The sequence below is a fragment of the Sus scrofa genome, chromosome 14, assembly GCF_000003025.6.
Source record: "Sus scrofa isolate TJ Tabasco breed Duroc chromosome 14, Sscrofa11.1, whole genome shotgun sequence".
In the NCBI taxonomy this organism is placed as follows: Eukaryota; Metazoa; Chordata; class Mammalia; order Artiodactyla; family Suidae; genus Sus; species Sus scrofa.
Genome location: NC_010456.5, coordinates 54,713,672 through 54,730,475, shown reverse-complemented (window position 1 = coordinate 54,730,475; position 16,804 = coordinate 54,713,672). Strand labels below are relative to the sequence as shown.

The window sequence follows — 16,804 nt, the reverse complement described above, 5'->3', positions numbered from 1 at the left end:
AACTATAAATAGCATCATCTTTGACTCTGAAAAGTAGTCCAGTTTAGACTCCAGACTCTAGGGCCCCCTGGTTTGGAGGGCAGCACCATATCCTTAACCCACTAAGTGAGGCCGGGGATCAAACCCATGTTCTCATGGATACTAGTTGGGTTTGTTACCTCTGAGCCACGAGAGGAACTCCCCTGTATGACTTTCTAAATAGTACACATGCTCATACTTCAGAAAGTTTGATATTAATATGTGCCAGGCTTTAAGGATGCTTATTTTGCTGAAAAACTAAGGGTATATACCTTATTGAAATACCTGAACCAGTTACCAAGATCAGATTTCTCGCTTTGTTCTTAGGACAGCTTAAGTCTTTCCCTAAAAAAATTATATATATATATATCTTTAGACGCTTGAAAGTCTGGGAGAGAAGTGGTGATGAATATATTTACTGTGTGAAAGAAATCATGTTTAATGTAAAATTTTCCCTTCTACACTGAGACGCAGGTGGAGCTGTCACCATTAGGGTCCTTTAAGGACTTGGTGGGGAAGCAGAGAGAATGCTGTCAGAAATACAGGGGGTGGGTGTGTGTGTGGGGGGGGGGTGAGGGTTCCATTTCTGTCACTGGGACCTGGGAAATGGGATACCCAGGACTCCAAAGCATCTCTATCCTGCAGCCCTCGGACTCAGACTTGGACAGTGTGTACCTTCTCCATGAGCGTTTTAAAATGTGATGTTGGAATAGGGATTTCAGTGTTGAACTTAACGAAAATCTCGAAGCAGCACATCATTGAGAGATTAACTTTAGAAATGGAGTATGGACATACTTGCTGGCATATGTCCAATGGAAGTAGTTTTTCGGATAGGACTGTGGAGGCAGAGTGAAGTAAAGCTTGCTAACATAATTCCAGATAACCAGGGAAGGGTGAAGTACCAAGCCTAAGAAATAGTATAAACTTTCCCGAACTACTTTTTTTTTTTTTTTTTTTTTTTTTGCTGCACCCCCAGCATGTGGAAGTTCCTGGGCCACAGATCAAACCCACACCATAGAAGTGACCTGAGCCGCTACAGTGACAATACTGGATCCTCAACCCCCTGCGCCACAAGAGATCTCCCCAAACGACTTTTTAAAGATACACTTTAAAATAAATGTCTAAATCATATGTCATCACTACAGAAAATATGGACACAAAATCTTAAAAAGTTGCAACGTGGAGGAGTTCCCAGTGTGGCTCAGTGGGTTAAGAACCCGATGTAGTATCCATGAGGATGTGGGTTCCATCCTTGGCTTTGCTCAGTGGGTGAAGGATCTGGTGTGGCTGCAAGCTATAATGTAGCTTGCAAATGTGGCTTGGATCCGCACTACTCTGGCTGTGATGAAGTCTGGCAGCTGCAGCTCCAACTTGACCCCTAGCCTGGGAACTTACATATGCCACAGGTTTGGTCCTAAAAAGAGGAAGAAAAGAAAAAAAAAAGATAAAGTGCTGAAAAAGTCACAACATGGAGAAAACCAGTATTAACATTTTGCTGTATTGCCTGTTAGAGGACCTGATGCTATAGTAGAGAAGTATCTTTTATACTATAATATAAAATTGTCTGAAATGGCTCAGAATACAAAGCCTTTAGTATCTATTATTATTATTTTTGCTGCACCTGCAGCATACGGAAGTTCCCAGGCCAGGGCTCAAATCCACACCACAGGAGTGACCCAAGCCACAGCAGTGACAGCTGCCATAGGCTTTAACTGCTAGGCCACCAGGGAACTCCAGACTTAATATTAATCTTTATGCAGTTTCCACACAGCATGAGTCCTAGGGAAGGGTGTGATGATGGAGGAAATCCCAGCCCGTTCCCCCTAGTGTGGAGTGGGCAGAAACTTTGAAAATACCCAATTTCCCTGCTTTTAGCCGTTCTGTTTTCTGGAGCTTTTCCTGTACGTAGAACAGACCTGCTAATATACCTGCTGGGGGCTGTTGCCTGCTTAGAACTGGGCTGTGGTCCAAAACACCAGTGTAGGAATATGGCGTGTTTCAGAGAGCTTTCATTCGGAATGAACTCTTTATTTTCTCTGTGTAGGCAGCCATTTATTTTGGTCCCTGAAAATAGCAACAGTATGGTGAACTTGAATTAAAGAATATTTATTTTGCTGTCTGTATAGTACAAGCTGCTCCCTCAGTTGCCGGGATGGGCTGAGGGGTTGGGGGGCAGGGGGAGGCACATCAGTGTGCTTTTCTTTAAGCTCAGATTCGTCCTCAGTTTCAATACGTGTTGCTCTTGCCTGAAACCAAGCGCCAGTTGGGTCTGCCCTGTCCCAGAGTCACGTCTGGTACAGAATCACTAAGGGAACAAGTTATTTTGGGAAGCACAGCTCAGGATCAATCATATATAAGGCTGTTTGTTGGGAGCCTTACATGCTTGCTTACCAGAAAGTCCTCAAAGGAATTCTCCACATGGGCTGTGCCAGCCTGGGGGAGGCAGGTGTGACCCCACAGAACTCCCAGCCGTGGCTAAGTCGGGCTCTTGGCCTCAGGAAATCTTTAAGCTCAGATAACCAGGCACCAATAGCATTCATGTGGTTCTTTGAGCTTGCCATTTTTTTTTTAATACTTTAGAGCAAAAAATGACTTAAACTTTGATTCTGTAAGTACTTGATTTGGTTAGTTTAACATATGCTTTCAGTCCTAAAATACTTTGGGAAGTATCTGCATATTTCTCATCTTCATTCTTTTTTTCCATTTAACCAAAAAACAGGGAGTTTCATCAAGACCATGTGTTAACTGTCCTTTAGAAGACAGAAGACTCTAACTTTTAATAATTAATTTTTTTTCAGAGTTCCCTCTGTGGTGCAGTGGGATTGGTGGCATCTTGGGAGCACTGGGACACAGGTTCGCTCCCCAGCCCCGTACAATGGGTTAAGCATCCCACGGGGCTGCAGCTGTGGCTTAGGTCGCAACTATGGCTTGAATCTGATCCCTGGCCTGAGAATTATATATGCCTTGGTGCAGTAAAAAAAAAAAAAAAAAATTATTAAAAAAAAAAGAATTTTGCTTCAAGAATTTTAAAACATCCCTTGGAATTAAAGTAGAGGTAGCTTGGCTTGTAGACTAGTACCAGGAGTCATTGGCTCAGAGAAATGTCTGATGTCTTTGCTGTGTTGCTCACCTCTGCCTTGAGGGGTATAGAGATATAGTGATGAGTAATTGCAGCTGACAACTAAGAGTTAGGAGAATGAGTAATAAAGACTCCTGGAGGTGGTAATAAAATGTAGGAAATTTTCTTGATTTTTCTTGATCTGGGAGGAAATTAACAGATGGAAATCCTTTAGCTTCTAGATAAACAAAAAGTGCTAAATAATTCTACCAAAATCCACATTATTTATGGTGATCTGTAGAAGAGGGAACATGGGGACACACATTGGATTTTAAATGGAGAGTTTGACATGGAAAAGGAATGCAGTAAGCTGAGATGTCAGACAGTTGTCATTTTCACAGGGCATGGGAAACAAGTGTCCTGTCATTGAACATAGCAGGTGACAGACTTCAGTTAGTCTGTGCATCATTTTTTTTTTGCTCATGTTCTTTTTTATTTTCATTTATTATTATTATGTTTTGGCCACGCTGTGGCATGTGAATGTTCCCTAGCCAAGGATCGAACCCCTGCCACAGCAGCAACCAGAGTTACATTAGTGACAGTGCCAGATCCTTAACCTGCTGGGCCAGCAAGGAACTGCATAGTTTTAATTTTGAATTGAAGTATAGTTGATGTACAATGTTGTATCTCTGGTGTACAGCAAAGTGATATTCTTTTTCATATTATTTTCATTATGGTTTATTACAGGATATTGAATATAGTTCCCTGTGGTATAAAGTATGGTTGTTGTGTATCTATTTATATATGTATTAGTTTGTATCTATTAATCCTAAACTCCTAATTTATCCATCCCCAACCCCTTTTCCCCTTTGGTAACCATAAGTTTGTTTTCTATGTGTATCATTCTTGTGCATTAGTTGCTGTTTGTCTCCATCAAAATCAGTAAAATTTAGATCCAAAGAGTGAATGTTTTACCACATTTGAATGTTGACCTCTTTTTAGAAGAAAGACTCTAGGAGCTCCTGTGGTGGCACAGCAGAAACGAATCCGACTAGGAACCATGGGGTTGTGGGTTTGATCCCTGGCCTTGCTCAGTGGGTTAAGGATCTGGTGTTGCCATGAGCTGTGGCATAGGTCGAAGATGTGACTTGTATCTCGCGTTGCTGTGGCTGTGGTGTAGGCTGGCAGCTACAGCTCTGATTAGACCCCTAGCCTGGGAACCTCCATATGCCGCGGGAGCGGCCCTAAAAAGACAAAAAAAAAAAAAAGACAAAAAGAAAAAAAGACTCTAAAACTATGAAAAGACAGTTCTTAAGTAGAGGTAAAAATCACAGCTCTCATACCACTAAAAAAATAAACACATGTTAAAAATGTTCTTTGAGAAAACTGAACAGGTGTAACAACTAGTTCAAAGGGGAATCTGAGGCATAGTCACATTCATGAATCAGGAGTATTGAAATCAATGCAGCACTTTTCTGTGGGAGGGAGGAGGGTTGTCCCTGAACTGAGCTGAATGTCAGTCCCTTGTGTGCAGACAAGAATGAGTTTGCTCCAATGGCTGAGATGGACGAGTTGTAGAGAAGAGTAGAATGGGCGCTGTAGACAAGGCACAACCTTCCGCTCCAAGCTCAGATGTTTTCTGACATCACGTACCTCCTTATTTAGCTGTTTCCTCTTTCCAAATCTCATCACTTTAATCTGTCCCGTCCTTTCCAGAAGCGACGGAGGAGACACCATGTACCAGATCATTTCATTAAACCAAAATTCATCTGGGCTAGACTAGGTTTTAGGAAAAAAATGTGAAAAGGCATTTTCCCCCCCATTAGGCAGCTTCAAGAGTTTTTAGCACATTTGTTTCTTTTTTAAATGGCTGCACACTGGTCATGTGGAAGTTCCCGGGCTGTGGATTGAATCAGAGCCGCAGCTACCGGGCTGCACTTGAGCCAGGGAGACACTGGATCTGAGCAGCATCTGTGACCTACGCTGCAGCTTGTGGCAATGCCTGATCCTTAACCCAGTGAGCAAGGCCAGGAATCGAACCTGCATCCTCATGGATACTAGTTAGGTTCTTAACTTGCTGAGCTGCAACAGGAACCCCTTAGCTTGGTTCTTTATTCTGAACATCCAGGGACTAAATGGAAGTCTGTCTTAATGAGCCTGCTGATTGAATGCTAAAATTCATGATTAAAACTAGACCCAATTATTAAGGCTCTTTCAAATGCTGGGAAAGGACCCCCCCACCCCCACCCCTGCCAATCCCTGCTTCTAATGTCAACCATTACCTGATTCTATTTTCAGGTACCTCAGCAATGAGGTTGCCTTTTATTTTTTATAAGGTATTTTTTGGGGAGCAAGATTACAATCTTTTTTTTTTTTTTAACATTTTAGGATTCTCTAGTTGAGTTTGACATGATAATCATAATTTTCAAAAGCCTGGAACTTGAGCAGATTCAGATTTTTAGCTCCATAGTGGTTTTTAAAAAATTTGTTTCAACTTAAAAAATCTGATTGCTATTATCATCTTTGCTCTGTCCCAGAAAGTCTGTCACATAAAATGTTATTCCAACAAATAGTTCCTGAGTGCCAGCCACTGTCTAGAACACAAAACGAAGATCCCTGCTTCTCTGTGTGTCACTTTCCTAAGTTTTTTTTAGAATGTTCCATGTGGTGGTGTCATCCACCAGGTATTTCTGAGAGGATTTTTTCCTGCTTCCCTACCAAGTCCTTAAAAGTTCTAAAGGACACAGCCCCGCTTGTAAGCTCTGATACCCCTTGATTAGAGATTGTTAGGTAATCTAACATTGACTGGAAAGAGATCTGGAAGCCTGCTTGTGGGAAGTATTTGTTGAAGTTGAATCAGTGGGAAAAGTTTGCCTCTTTTTTTTTTTTTTTCTCTCTGTCTTTGAGTAATTCAGTTTGTATTTATGAGCATTCTTGGTACTCAGTTGAAAAGCAGTGTTTTGGTACTCTTGAAGTTCCAATTTAGTTATGACCAAAATGGTCGCAGTTGAAGCTTGAAGTACTAAAATTTGAATGGCTGCTAGCTCTGTCTGTGTGAATATTGTCACCTGCTAGGTGCTGCGTTCCTTAGGTGATACAAAGGTGACAGAACCAGGACTAGAGGCTACTGTGTTTATTTTTCGTTTCTTTGATTCGTAATGTATATGCTTGCAGGCATGTAAAAACCTGAGAAACCAGTTGTGGGCCTTCCATTTGCAGTGGAATGAAGTGGAATTTGCCTCCACCACCCCCACCCCCGCCTTTTTTTTTTTTTTTTTTTTTTGCTGCACCCATGGCATACAAAAGTTCCTGGGCTAGGGATCGAATTTGAGCCATAGCAGTGACACCACCAGATCCTTAACCCACTACACTACCAGGGGATTCCTGGAATTTGCCTTTTTATATGAATTAATTTTAAAGCTCTTTGCATCTGGTCTATTATGAACCAAGTCCTGGTTCCTAGCTCTTTATATTAACTCTCCCTTAGGAATAAGTGGTGTTTTTTTGTTTGTTTGTTTGTTTGTTTTTAAATGCGTGGACCAAATATTTTTACCCCCATCAGCAAAAACTAGTGTTCTGAGCATCTTGTACCTTGAGGAACTTAAGCTGTGCCAGGGGTGTCCTTTGCTCTCTGAACGGTGGGGCGAGCCCTGTGGTAAGCTAGGAGAAGATGGAGTGGCTCTGAATTCTTGGATCAGAGACCTTCTTGCATCCTTTCCTGTTTGTGTCCGAGATGTGCAGAGTGACAGTATGTGTGTGGCGCTCAGTTACTGGTGCTGGACTATCACCTATGCTCCAGTCAATGGAAATCGTGACCGTGGGCTGTCTTTAGTTTTCTCGGCAATGACTTACTTCCCTTTCCATCAGAATCCCAGAGCACCTCAGGCTTCTTTGAATTGCCACCACAGACTGCTGTTCTTTTGTGTTCCTATAACCTTTATACTTGCAGAAGATTCTCCAGTCCCTAATAAGTCATCCTGCTTCCCCCGCTAGCTCGTCAAATTAGGCTCATGACGCATTGCTTGGAGGGAGAAATGAGCCCCAGGAAGGATGAGCATTCTTACCCACATCTGACCCTGAGCTGGTGACAGAGCCAGGCTTCAGATTTTAGGGCCAGTGTCTTTCAGGGCCTCCCAAACTGAGCTGTCACATGTCACGTGATGCAGCGGGATTTCAGAGACGAAGCAGAGATTTGTGGGTGGAAAATAAAAGGACTGCCTGCTGTGTCATTGGCTGCCTGGTTGTGCAAGTTATGAGAACATTAGGGCCCTAAATGGACTTGCAAGACATCTGGCCTTGGATGGTAGCACATGCGGCCTCCTTGGAATGAACACACTCTTCAACTTCTGTGCTTCTCACTTGGATTCAGTTTTTTTTTTTTTTTTTTTTTTTAAATGTGGTGTGTAGTTGAAAAGTGCCCTTGGGTGCTTGGCAACCTTGAAAGTCTGGAATCTTTTCGAGATCAGTTGATTATTCAATGTTCACTGTGCCAAACAGAGCCAGTCATGGTTGTGAGTGCTGGGTCCAGAGAACTGGCCCGATGTTAGCACAGACTCCAGCAGAAGCACTCTAAATGCTTCTAAAGATGACGGCTGAGTGTCTGAATCTTTACATTTAAGGTCACTCTGCTGATTTTGGATGTGATTCTTGAATGGCCTGTTTTTCTGGGCACTGTGGCCTTTGCAAGGCTCACCCTGTGTAGCTCTCCCTGTGAGGTGCCGGTGTCAGGGGCTGTGGGGCTGAGGGATGGGCAAACTTTGTGGTGAACCAGCACATCCGCTTCCACCAGCCACAGGGATTGCAGGCATCTCTGCCTTCTCAGAGCAGCGGCTCCCTGCCCTTAGGGAGGCAGTGTCTTCTTTCTTAAATGCTGGAGCCACCCCTCTTCTCCCCTCCTTAACTGGAGATTTTATAAAATGTGTGCATCTTTCTAGATATCCCCCCCCAACAACTTTTCAAATATTTAAAAAGAACCGGGAAGGCAATTAGAAGGAATCTGGCAGATTGAGAATTTGTGAAGTGGAAAAGAAAATGCTGTTATAATGATGATTGTAAGTAGAAAAACAAATGGAGCATATTTAGAAGAACAACTTAAAGGAGTTGTGTTTTCAGTAGTTGTTGGTGGGAGGCTGTTTGGAACCATTGTGGTAATAGGCTGTGTTGGCCAGCTGGCCTTTAAATTTCTTCTCCCTCTGATAACCTTTTGAATTGTTTCATAAAGTCGATCGTGACAATTTTCTTTTCTTTTCTTTTTTGGTAGCAGGGAAAGTGTCAGGACATAAAGGACAAATAAGTGCGTGCTGTCAGAGTCAGAAATAGAATCTGAGTTCTGAGCCACGGCTGTGGGCTGGGCCGGTCTCCGCCTGCCCTCCCTGCTCCCTCTTGGGGACCCTGCCCTTGCTTACCTAGGGCTCAGTTGTCCTGCCATAGGATGCAGGCCAGAAGCCTCGTGCTCAGCCTTTGATGTCTTTACTCACCGAGGACAGTAAATGATAAGAAAACTCAAAATCGTAGAGCCCTCTAACAGTGCCCCAAAACTGGTTTCAACCTGATAGACAATGCTACTTTATAATTAGTGGATTTAAAAACTAAAAGTTGGGAGTTCCCTAATGGCTTAGTGGTTAAGGATCTGGTGTTGTCATTGCTGTGCCTTGGATTACTGCTGTGGCAGGTGTTCAGTCCCTGGCCCAGGGACTTCCACATGCCTCGAATGTGGCCAAGAAAAGAAATAAATAAAATAAAAGCTAAAATGTATTCAAGCTTCTCTACCCCAAGCTTCATGCTGCAGGCTCTGCACGAATGGCAGAATGGCCCAGTGCAACCCTCAGTAGACCTTGTTCTGTTTCGTTCAGAAACACTCCGTGGCTGGAGTTCCCATCGTGGCTCAGTGGTTAACGAACCCGACTAAGAACCATGAGGTTGCGGGTTAGATCCCTGGCCTTGCTCAGTGGGTTAAGGATCTGGTGTTGCCGTGAGCTGTGGTATAGGTTGCAGACGCGGTTCAGATCCCGAGTTGCTGTGGCTCTGGTGTAGGCCAGTGGCTACAGCTCCGATTCCACCTCTAGCCTGGGAACCTCCATATAGCAAAAAGACAAAAAAAAAAAAACCAAAAAACAAAAAAACAACACCCCATGGCTGTAATGAGTCCTTATGTTAGGAAATGTGATCTCAGATCAGAACTTGCTATAGTTATTATGAAAGTAAAAGCTGATTAATGAAGCATGAATGAAATTGACAGTTGTCAATGTGACAGTTGTCACATTTTTATTTGGAGAAAATGGAACAGTAAATTGAACAGGGTAGTCTTTAAGGGAGCCAGCCCGGCCCTAGAGCCTTCTACTGCCAGAAGAATTAATACTTAACTTAAGGCATGAAATGAACGTGTACTCAGAGAACCGTGTCAGATTCAGGATTTTTTTTTCATCTTTATTTGTGTTTCCAAGTGATCATCCCTCCTGGGTAGAGATGCAAACTTGTGTTATTTGAACAATATAAATAACACAGATGTTACTCATTTTGATTAAAAGACCTTGTGCTCCCTTCTCTCTTTGGAACGGACTACCACGTACGTTCTTATGTCTTAGGTTTACTTAACTTAAAAAGAAACCAAATGCATAGTGTTCAGTAACATAAGCCTCAAGTACCCCAACGTCTCACAAGGACATCAGTGCTTCTTTGCCATTGAGTGTGTCATGTTGTGTAATTTGGCTTTAAGAAAGGCAGTTGTCTTATATTTCCTGTGGATCTGGGACTTTGCTAGTAAGTCCTTCAGGGAACAGAGAATGAGGCAAACAGATATTCCTGGGAAAGTCCTCCCACTGACAGTTCTCCCAAGCACCGTGCTTCGGGGTTAAGGACTGTTTTCTGGATCTCTAGATGAAGTCCAGGAATGTCCCAGGCAGCAACTGGCAATCCTTTGGGAAGCCTTCAGACTTTTCCACACAAAAACATAATATGCCAAGGCACGGACACATGACCTTAACCCCAAGGCCTTCTTCCTTCCTCTACTCCCTGTGGTGGAGAGTTTCAGTACCATGGCCAGGGAAAGCCCCGTATCTATGGGCAGGGGCACCAGTCTGCACCCACAGTACTGTCCACGCCACCCATGACTCACGAGTTGTGATTCTGTATATTTCAGGAAGAAATTCTCAGATTTTCTCCCACTGCCTAAGAAATACATGTAGTGAGGCAGTGATTCCCAGACTTTTCTATCTTCTTCCTCTGTGACTTGAACGTTTGTGCCCTTAGCTTTGGAGGGTGGTAAGGGCTAGAACATCTTTGGAGGGTGGTAAGGGCTAGAAACATCAGCCCTTCTTGTCTGCAGGTAGTGGTTCTATACTTCCCCATCGTGGCTGTCTGTGTGTGGTTCTGAAAGGTTTTTTTAGGTGCTTAGCTTCAGGATGCAAAAAGGGTATGTAGTGGGGTTCTGTTGTGGCTCAGTGGTAACGAACCCCGACTAGTATCCATGAGATAATGGGTTCAATCCCTGGCCTTGCTCAGTGGGTTAAGGATCCAGGGTTGCTGTGAGCTATGGTATAGGTCAAAGATGTGGCTCAGATCCTGTGTTGCTGTGACTATGGTGTAGGCCAGCAGTGGTAGCTCCAATTTGACCCCTAGTCTGGGAACTTCCATATGCCACAGGTGTGGCCCTAAAAATAAAAATAAAAGGGGGTGGGGGGAACAGCTGCCTTGCTAAGCTTATTGGAACCAAGGAGTCTCCCTCCAGAGCCTTATGGACCTTCTTTGGTCCCATTCTGCTTCTCCCAGATTTAGTTCCCAGGGGCCTTAAGGATGCGTATTGCCGTCCAACTGCAAGAAGATCCACCAGGAAGCCTTTAGGTAAAATGTGTGGGATTTCGTTGCTGCAGTTGCATCTTTTGTTTTTATTCCCTCCATGGTGAGCAGGCTTTTCATAGAAGCAGAGGGCAATGGGGAATGCACAAGAACAGTCTCTGTAGGCCAGGGTAATTAAAACTGTAAATAGAAGGAAAATTAAACATTCTAATAAAGCTTAAAACTCCTTTTTTGGAATGCACCAGCCTCTTTGCAAACTATTATCACAGAGCTGTTGGGGTCCCTTTTCGAGTTTCACTTGGTTAGTCACCACCTTTATTGGCTCTTTGGAATGCTCATTAAAGAGCAGGAAACTTCATTAGGCTTAACTGAGTAAATTGACCTTGTAGATTAAATTCATTCTTTGGATTTGCACAACTGAATAATTACCTATGGTAGGTTACCTTCATTGTATGTGTGCCTATAAAAAGGCGGTATCCAGCAGACTTTCACAGTGTTCCATCGTGGGGGTCAGGAAACCTGGATTGATTTCATGAACCGCTTTGGAGTTCAATCCAAAAGTGCTTCTGATATTTATATTTGAAGGGACTCCAATAACAGGGTAACAAGGTAAGGTAATTTACACCAGCATTATTTTGCCCATTTTCAAATATAATCTAAAGACAACTCTACAAATATTTTATGTCATTATATTTTAACTCTGTCAGTTCTGTGTTTAAAAATCACAACCTACTATTCTCTTGTGCCTTTCCCCAAAGGTTGGATGTATGATTAGTCTCTGTATTGTCAGAAAAACAAACAAACCTTCAAGGTAGTTTTGCTTGCTAAGAATGGGGCCTGGGATGTTTTTTATGGTACGAATTCAGTTGTCTGGAAACAACCTAAATACCTATCCATAAGAAGCTAGATACATAAAGCGTGGTATATTCATGACAGTGGAATACTACACAGCCATAAAAGATATGGTCTTTGCTATATTGAATGATCCCTAGGTTATCTTTTTCTTAAAAAATATTTTAAAAAGCCAGGTGCAGAACATTGTGTAAAATGGGATTTGTCTTCAAGTGATAGGGAAAAGATGTATGTATCTGTGTGTTTATATACTTGTAGAATGTCATTGAAGAGAAACACAAGAAATGGAAACTATTTGTTGTTCCTTCTGGGGAAGGGAGCTGGGTGGCTGGGAACAAGAGTGCCAGGGAGGCTTTTCACTTTTATACCTTTTTGTGCCACTTGAATTTTGAATCGAGGTAATAATAGACTCATTAATAATCTTATTTTCATAAAACAAAATTGGGTTATCCAGAGAAGCACTATCCAATAGCACTTTCTATGATGCCTGCAGTGTTTCCTATCTGTGCCATCTAAAGTAGCTGCTAGACAGATGTGGCTTTTGAGCCCTTGAAAGGTGCTTGTACAGCTGGGGAACTAAAATTTTAATTTCCTTTCGTTTCAATTAATTACATTTAAATAGTCATGTATGGTTAGCGGCTACCATATTGAGTGGGTGCAGACCTGGAATGTGACTTAAAGTGTCTCTTCTGTTTAGACCTGACTAAAGTTTAGATGTGTTTTAGGAGAAAATTTTATTAGTTGAGGCACTTACGGTAATATTTATTAGCAAATCCAAGAAAATGCCTACACTTTCTTTTTGCCCTAGAATTTAGTGCCACTGCGTATTTCTTGAAATGAGTGATGATTCATCAGATCTGAAAGTCTTTATTACCCAGGAAAATCATTTTTATGGCAACTGTGTCTTTTTGGAGTCTTACTTGGAAGAAGTCCGTGTTTCAGAAGTGCATTTTCGCATCTCTAGCTCAAGCCCTCTTTGAGGGTCTCCCCGCTCCCCCGTGTAATGTGCTGGGCACTTTGTTGTTGAGCCCAGCAGTTGTTGTGAGACAAGGGGACAGTGTGCATTCTTAGCCAGCAGCTGCCAGGAGCATATCTAATCTGGTTTTGGCAGGAAATAGAGCACGAGTGGAAGCCAAGCTAAAAGAAGCTTGAAAAATAAATGACTTTGGATGCAACTTAGTATATAGTTCAGTTTTCTGCTTAGTATTGCCCTGGTAATTTGTAAACATGATAGACGGTGAGCCCTTCCAGGGCGGGCCTGTGTCTAATTGTCATTGAAATCCAGGGTCTAGCCCAGGGCCTGGAATATGCCTGTGGAAGGTCATTACTACTATTACTGTTGTTGTTATTATTTAATGAGTGACTATACTGCAAATTTGTTGAATTGATTTAGTTACTAGCTTCAAACTATTGTTCACCCAGGATAAACAAGTTGAGATAATTAGTGGTTCTGCCCCCCCCACTTCCCCTTTCTACTAGACAATGCCGCCCACCCTCTGTTCTAAAGGATGAAATCTTGAACATTCTTTAAGCATTATTTATTCATCCATTCTGCAGGCAAGCTGATTTTTGTTGTGGGCAGGGAATAAGCACATCAGAATTTTGTCTTTCCTACAAGTAAGAGGTCCTCAGAAGGCAAAGGCCTAGCTAGGTGTAATTATAACACCTTTATTTTTAAAATTTTTATTGAAGTATAGTTGATTTATAATGTTGTGTTAGTTTCAGATCTACAGCAAAGTGATTCAGTTTTATACACACACACACACACACACACACACACACACCCATTTTTTTTCAGATTCTTCTCCCTTATAGGTTATTGAAAAATATTGAGCACAGTTCCCAGTGCTGTACAGTAGATCCTTGTTGGTAATCTATTATATATATATAGTAGGGTATATACGTTAATCCCAAACATGGTGCCTTTTCAAATGATTTTTTGGTGTCCAAAGAGGAAAAATTGGGAGTTCTCCAGTGGCTCAGCCAGTTAAGGATCAAGCATTTGTCACTGCTGCGGTGTAGGGTTGATTCCTGCCCTGAGAGCTTCCACATGCCAGAGGCCCAGGCAAAAATAAATAAAGAGAAAATTTTACTGCAGCCTTACCTTTGGGCCCCCAGTCACTCTTTGCACCCAGTTCCATTGCTTTCTCCAGGAGGTCCGAGAAGCCGCCGCCTCCCAGCCTCCCCAGAACGTGTAAGATGTTGGGCGTGGTGCGTGTGGAGGGGCCCGTGGGCTGGTGGGGCCACGCTCAGCAGTGTTGGCTTCTTGTTGCAGACCTTCACCGCCTGGTGTAACTCCCACCTCAGGAAAGCTGGCACTCAGATCGAGAACATCGAGGAAGACTTCCGAAATGGCCTTAAGCTCATGCTGCTTTTGGAAGTCATCTCAGGTGAGTCTTGTGTAGGTGTTGTACCAACCTTATGCATCCTTCTATGCATGAGCAGTAGATACACATCTGTTTAAAAAAAGAAGCAGCAGCTCCCTTTGAACCTTGCTGGGCAAGAACATGGCCTTATTGGCAAAGAAAAACCTTTCCAAAGAACAATCTGCCTGGAGTGATTTTTTCTGTTATAAAAAAGTGGTGAATTCTGTTTCGAACTGATTTATTAAAATGATGTTTCTGCCGCCCACCTCAAAACAGACTAAGAGAAGAGCAAATGACATTTCTGTGACCACCCACCATGATGCCCTTTCCACTGGGTCCAGCTAGTGTGTATTCCAGAAATTATCTTTCACTCCAGGAGTCAGTGTCCCTGTTGGCTTAGCTTTGAACACAGGAGTTCAAGTCCCTGAGGGGTTATACTTGGCCCTGAATTTCAGCTGGCTGGTTTGGAATTTGGGCCAGAGAATGGGTCAGCCTTGATGAGGTGTGAATGGGAAGGATGATGCAGGCCTGCCCTGATCCAGTACCATCCTGATTCGGTGTCTGAGACGAGCCCTGACAGCCCCTTCTGTGATTTGAACTTGACTCCCTGTCACAGCCAGACTACAGCTCTGAGTGCTGCACAGGCACCAGCCAGCTTCCTCTCTTACTGGTTTGTACTTTGGCTTATAGGTCAAATCAGACTCTCTGGGCAGATCTGAAAAGCACCTCTGGTCCCTTTGATCTTGAAAATGCTTTGATTTACAGAGAGGGCATATAAGGGACAGTCAGATAGCAATTTCCGGTGAAGGAGAGCATAGACTCTGAGTTTTGGCATCTTGACTCTGCATCCAAGGGACCGCTTTCTCTGTGTCTGCATGGTTCTCTCTTTATCCGACAGGGGAAAGGTTGCCCAAACCCGACCGAGGGAAAATGCGATTCCATAAAATCGCTAACGTCAACAAAGCCTTGGACTACATAGCCAGCAAAGGCGTGAAACTGGTGTCCATCGGGGCTGAAGGTAAAGGAGGCAGGAGGGGGGAAGGGAATGTCCCCACCTCTCCGTGGGCCAGGGGGCTGGCAGCTGGATGCTTCCTTCCCTACCCCCACCCCCAATCTCCTGTGTCAGCCTTTCTACCAGGCTCTGGGTACCAAGAACAGGAGCCACGTTTCTAGGAGCCTTTGTAAAGATCCGAGGCAAATAGGATGTGGTGTCCTTGAAACCTATTATCCGAGCGAGAAAGAACTTGCAAGTCCCAGTGACTCTCAGTAGGAAGTCACTGCCTGGAGGGGTCTCCCGTGCTGTGTGTGAGGTTGGGAGGCCTGGGAATCAGGCAGGAGCTGACACTACCCTGCCTCTCCTTTGTCCACCTGAGCCTGAGAACTGCCACCTGAGGTGCCCAGGAAGAAGGTTCGGGGTAAAGACAGCCCGCACTCCCTCATTTGTTCTCTGTGTCTGATTTTTTAGAACCTTAGCTCATCTGGTCTTTAAACCTTGGATGCCCTGGGTTGTTTTCAGTAACTTTGCATATGCCAGATTTGTGCTGTTATCAACTCAGAATTCATTTACACTGGAGACGTTTGGTTATGAATACTGCAGATATAACTAGACCCACCACAACACTTTAATAAAACAGAAACTGGTCTTTCCATATGTGTATTTATTTTTCCGAAGCTCTGAAGTCAGAACTTGTGGCGAACTTGCAACTTCCAGGAAAAGTTTATACTGAGTGTGTTATCTTTACCCTCATTTGTTATTGTTATTGTTTTTTACCTAAAGAGATTGTTGATGGCAACGTGAAAATGACGCTGGGCATGATCTGGACCATTATCCTGCGCTTTGCTATTCAGGACATTTCAGTCGAAGGTAAAAGATGTGGTTAAAAACCTGATTGCGTTAAGATCCAGAGAGTAATTTGAGTAAATTGAGCTGATAAAGGGTTTTGTCAAATTGAACATTTACATGATTGAAAGGTATGTGAGTTGGGTTTTCACGAGTTTTCTATTTGTGTGAAAAAGGACCCCAGCAATTCTGTTTCATTCTTGGGGGTGGAATCATTTTGGAAAAGATGAGCACATGTTCAGAACAGAAGTCCCTTTTTAAAATGAGCATTTTTTGAGCTTCTTTATTGCTTCTTATACTATAATAGTTCTTTAGACTTCACAGCTTAAAAGTCTTTTTTTTTTTCTCAAAGTGCAAAAAGTAATCAATCGAAGCCTATGTTTGTTCATGTGTTAGTTCTTTTTCTTCTCCCTCCACCATCTCTTCTTTCCCTCCCTCCCTCTCTCTCTCTTTTTTTAAACAAAATCTCTGTTGTCATCCTATCTTTTGGCCCAGCAACTGTTCCATCACTGTAATATAATTCTAATCCTTGGCACTGCCGCTGAAGATGAAAATCTTTAGTCCTTTATGTCCACCGCACTCCAGAAAATTTTTTATGAATTCAGCACTGTCGAAAAGTGTCAAATTGGAGTTCCTGTCTTGGCTCAGTGGTTAATTAACCCAACTAGCATCCATGAGGACGTGGGTTTGATTCCTGGCCTCGCTCAGTTGGTTAAGGATCCAGTGTTGCTGTGAGCTGTGGTGTAGGTCACAGACGCAGCTCGGATCTGCCATTGCTATGGCTGTGGTGTAGGCCAGTGGCTACAGCTCTGATTCCACCCCTAGCCTGGGAACCTCCGTATGCTGCGAGTGTGGCCCTAAAGAGACAAAAAGACC

At 43.1% G+C, this 16,804-nt stretch overlaps 1 protein-coding gene across 1 annotated transcript in view; it reads left to right on the top strand.

The window, feature by feature from the left end:
* ACTN2 (actinin alpha 2) overlaps positions 1–16,804 on the top strand; it is a 71,991-nt gene that overhangs the window by 12,242 nt on the left and 42,945 nt on the right. Inside the window, 3 exon segments of the mRNA NM_001243666.1 lie at positions 13,998–14,112; positions 14,987–15,106; positions 15,866–15,952. Coding sequence (NP_001230595.1) covers positions 13,998–14,112; positions 14,987–15,106; positions 15,866–15,952 — 322 coding nt within the window.